The 4,336-nt window shown below is 38.6% G+C and overlaps 1 protein-coding gene across 1 annotated transcript; it reads right to left on the bottom strand.

Moving 5' to 3' along the window:
• Nucleotides 1–1,429: 1,429 nt before the first annotated feature.
• On the bottom strand, nt 1,430–3,779 carry LOC103957489 (BURP domain-containing protein 3-like). The gene is made up of 3 exons (XM_009369653.2): nt 3,620–3,779; nt 3,417–3,525; nt 1,430–2,740 (listed from the first exon to the last, which is right to left on the bottom strand). Exons 1-3 carry the CDS (start codon nt 3,656–3,658, stop codon nt 1,668–1,670), a joined length of 1,221 nt encoding a protein of 406 aa, XP_009367928.2. The 5' UTR covers nt 3,659–3,779; the 3' UTR covers nt 1,430–1,667.
• Nucleotides 3,780–4,336: the final 557 nt, after the last annotated feature.

Genomic DNA, 4,336 nt, shown 5'->3' with positions numbered 1-4,336 from the left:
CGCATCTTGCTTGTAGGCGAACATTTGCTTTCAGTTGAATCATCCCGGTAAAGATATTGAATGTTAGTTGCAACATCTGCAACTTGGTTGTGAACGATAGCTCCCCCTTTGCCAACAGTAATGAAGTCCGCGGATTTACCAACATAAATGGACAACAAGATATGTTAGCCAAACTTTTCATACGATGGTTGTTATTTTTGGGTAGCTAGCTAGTCAAAATCATTAAGGGAAAACGTAATTTATTCTACTTTTTATAGCCAAAATAGTCCGTGAGATTAATATAACTCATCACTTTTGTCTTAATAATAAGAATTAGTAAAAGTAATTTTTGAGTTTGTCCGATAAGGAGTTATATAAATCATAAAAACCATTTTAACTAAAAAGCTTTTTTTTTTCTTTTTTAACTCAATTACTTTATCATATGAACATGAAAAGTCGAAGTTAAAAATAGATTTAGAAATCCCGAAGAACACTCTTCAAAAACCGCAACTTAATTTTAAGCAAAGGCAAATAAATTCAAAATGGAATTCTTCAAACTATACAAAGTAGAAACAAGAGCTACATGCGAACACTGCAAGAAAAAAGGGAAATAGCCACGGAGCCAGGTGATTGTTTCTGGGGTAGCTATTCCTACAAGCGTGACAAACAGCTTGTCATAATTTTTTACTTTTTGGTGCGATTTTTTAACTTTTTGTCACGTATTAGCAATCACCAGGCTAGCAACAGCCAAGCTTGTTCCGTGGTTGTTGCCTCATTTTCTTCTTGTGCGACAGTGAAAACCTGTGTAAATCACAAGGACGATTGGTTGGGGAAATGAGTTCTTGAAGTCAATTGTGGAAATGAGTTCTTGAAGCCAATCTGAGGTTGTACATATAAACCTTACCTCTCAACAAACAAAGACAATAAAAAGGCATACACGAAAAAAAGAGGGGACATAAACCTTACCCTTCTAGAAATACAAAACGAGAATGAAATAAAGAAAAAAGAGAGGGGGGGGACATGAAACCTAACCCCTCTAAAACCAAAGCTAAAGGTCTAAACCTACAAAACAAGTCAAACAACCCCATAAAGTTAGAAGAAAAAAAAGAAAGTGAGACAAACCTAGATGCCAACATGTACATTAATTTGAGAAGCAGTAACCAGGCAAGCCAACATAGTCTGAAAACAGAGCAGCCCGATGTTATGAGGTGTCCCCTTGGTTTAGGATTTTAGCTTCTTGGCATTCTCTTGCTTTGATTAGATCGTAAAGAAATTGAGGTTACACTTCCTTATAAGCACATACAAAATTCATTAAATATGTAACATGAGATTCACACTCCATACATACTCAACACCCTCCCTCTCCTAAGACAAAAGAGATGTAACCTGTGTATCATGCATATAGTAGCACCACAATTCAATACTAAACCAATGGACAAATGGCACCACAGAGTCAAAGCATATATAACTATTACTGAATGTTGTAGTGCACGTTCACTATAGCATGCTTTCGGTACAAGTCCACACGATAGCATGCTTTCATTTATGAGTTTATAGATAGGTTGAAGTACATAGTGACAATAAGAAGTAATCGACAGACGATTTAATTTCGAACTGTTGCCACTCAAACTATGCTAATTAAGTTGATCACATAATCATACGTAGAACTGAAGGTTTGATCAATCAAATCATGTAGATTTCTGGTTTGGAACCCAGACAACATGATCACTGGGAAGGAAATGGCAGACCGGAACAGTTCCCGGCTTGACTTTGAGGACTTGGAAGGACAAATGTTTAGGGTTCCAATCTGATGTGTCTGTGTGGCAGACTGCTACTGCTTTAACATTCACCCCATCAGCACCTTTAAGGGGCACCACATAAGCTCTGGTTGTTTTTGTTGCATGGCAGTAAAAAACAGCATAGGGATAGTTCTGCTTGTGACACACGACGGACTTATCCGCCGCCAACTTCTTCGCTCCAGAAGCTATTGTGTACTTCTGCAAAGTGGCTCCTATCCCGGCTTCTGTCGAAATTGCTCGAACATTTCCTCCTCCAAGCTTGGAAGTGCTGAAGTCAATCATGGACTCCAAAGAGGTAGCACAATATTTCTCCTCTCCTCTAATGGCTGGATTCTCGCACTCTAGAATCGTACCCTTGATTATATCCGCTTCCACAGAACCCGATTTCACTGAAAATTGGTTGAAGATTTCTGGCAGCTTGTTCGACGAAAATGGGATGGATTCCGCAATTTCACGCGGCACGAAGGTTTGCGTGTTTGAATTCGTGGTGAAGTGCAATTTCATTGTTGTTCCAGGACGCATGTCTTTCTCCAAGAAGAAAATAGCGACGTTTGGGTCTTGATGGAGTTGGGTTTCCGTGGCTGCATACTTGTATACAAAAGGGTTTGGTCCTGGTGTTACTCCAACATGCACAGGCTTTCCCTTGGGCCCTGTGTTTACGGACACTCCTCCTTTGCCAACACCAACGTTGGTTCCCTTCCCGGCGTTCACCCCAACACCGCCTTTGCCTCCTACGGTCACGTTAGTGCCACCGCCTGGCTTTCCTTTTCCGGCTTCCACGTGCACTCCGCCCTTCCCGACGTTTACATTGGTGCCTCCAGGCTTTCCCTTTCCAGCGTCCACATGCACTCCAGTACCCTTCCCAACATCGACATGGGTGCCTCCGGGCTTTCCTTTTCCAGCATCAACGTTGACACCACCCTTTCCTACTACAACAGAGGTGCTCTTATCTTCTGTGAAATCTGCAAATTAGCAAACATAAATAGAGAGCAAGTGAGAAGAGGTAGAACATCAAAATTATTAAGCTAAAATTTGTGAGAATATTTGGATCGTATATAGAAAATATGGGGATTCGCTGTTAAGATCATATATCTAAAACTAAAAGTGCAGTCAAGTTTGTCGGCACATATTCATAATTGTGAAGTCAAATTATATTTTCTAACAACATAAGATCATACAGCTAAGTGCCATTAAGTTTATCAGCAGATATGCACAATTGTGAAGTCAAATTATTGAAGGTATCAGAAACGCATCAACCACTTGGTTTTAGAAATTTCAGTTAATTACACAAGAGAAAAGTTAATAAAAAGTTGACCGATTGTTTTGAAATTGACTTATTATATTTTGGCTTTTTTTTACACATGTGAGAAAATAAGTACATGTATACCAAGACCACAATCCAATGATCAATGAGAACATTTAAGCTATTCCATCCCTTCATCTTTTATAATTCTAAATTGTTGCTATTACATGGATTATATCACTTTTAGAGAATATTTAGATGCATTTCTTACATGTATACGATGGTTAAACTCGTTAGTGAGAATGTCAGTAATGATGTTAATTTTGTATGTCTAAATAGAATTATTGTCTAAGGAATACACAAGATCTGAGCTTCTCTGAGACTCTAATACTAACCTGCAGGCTGGAGAAGTTCACTGATAGCTTTTGGCATTTTTGAGTTTGGCAAGACAGAGTTCCAGTAAAGTTGAGGTGGTAGAGCAGCATGGCATGCCACCAGTGTGAGCTGCAAATTAACAATATTTAAACCCTCATCAGCACGGAAGCAAACGCAAATCAACTGAGATCAAAAAGTAATATATCAAAATTAGAAAGCTTACAGTTAGAAAAGCAAGGATGTGAGGGAGACAGAACCCCATTGAGACTGAAAATATTGGAGCAGAAAGCTAATGGATGAAGAAAGAAAGTAACTCAGAGCTAGTGAATGTGGTAACAAGAGCAAATAGATTCCCCATTTATAGAGGAAAATGTACCATGTACTGAAAGTTGATGGGTCCATTGGAAACACTCCACCGGCATTGTCGACTACTCAATTACTTCAACTGCCCCAGGCTCACTCACTTAATTTCATTGATATCTATTAGGACGTGCAGGCCATGTAGGGACTCAAGACAATGCAGGTGCATGAGAGTGAACAAGAAACAATATGAGTTGGTTTTTTATCGCAAGATGTCTCGACATATCTAATTAAGATGGTTTTAATTTAATCGAAAATCAATTAATGTAGTTTTTAAACGTAGGTGTTTGAATTCAGTGTAGTCTCTAGATATGGATGATATTGATCTATTGCATTTTTACTTAACGACTACATTGATAAATTTTTCATTTTAATGATCATCTTGATTTGATGTGTATCATATGTGACAAAAATTGTTATAAGATAGGATGTGCATTTGAGTGTGTGAATGCGTGCAAACTAAGAATTAGTCGAGTCCCATGTTTGCTCCTGACAGGGACTAGGTTTAATGAGACTAAGTCTCACTCGCCTAGACTAAATCTGGGACTAGCTAGTCTTAACGTAACCCCTTGAAAACCAT

This window comes from the organism of the source record quoted next, unplaced genomic scaffold, assembly GCF_019419815.1.
Source record: "Pyrus x bretschneideri cultivar Hongxiangsu unplaced genomic scaffold, Pyrus_bretschneideri_v1 Contig1, whole genome shotgun sequence".
Taxonomy (NCBI): domain Eukaryota; kingdom Viridiplantae; phylum Streptophyta; class Magnoliopsida; order Rosales; family Rosaceae; genus Pyrus; species Pyrus x bretschneideri.
This window is presented reverse-complemented; position numbering and strand designations above follow the sequence as displayed.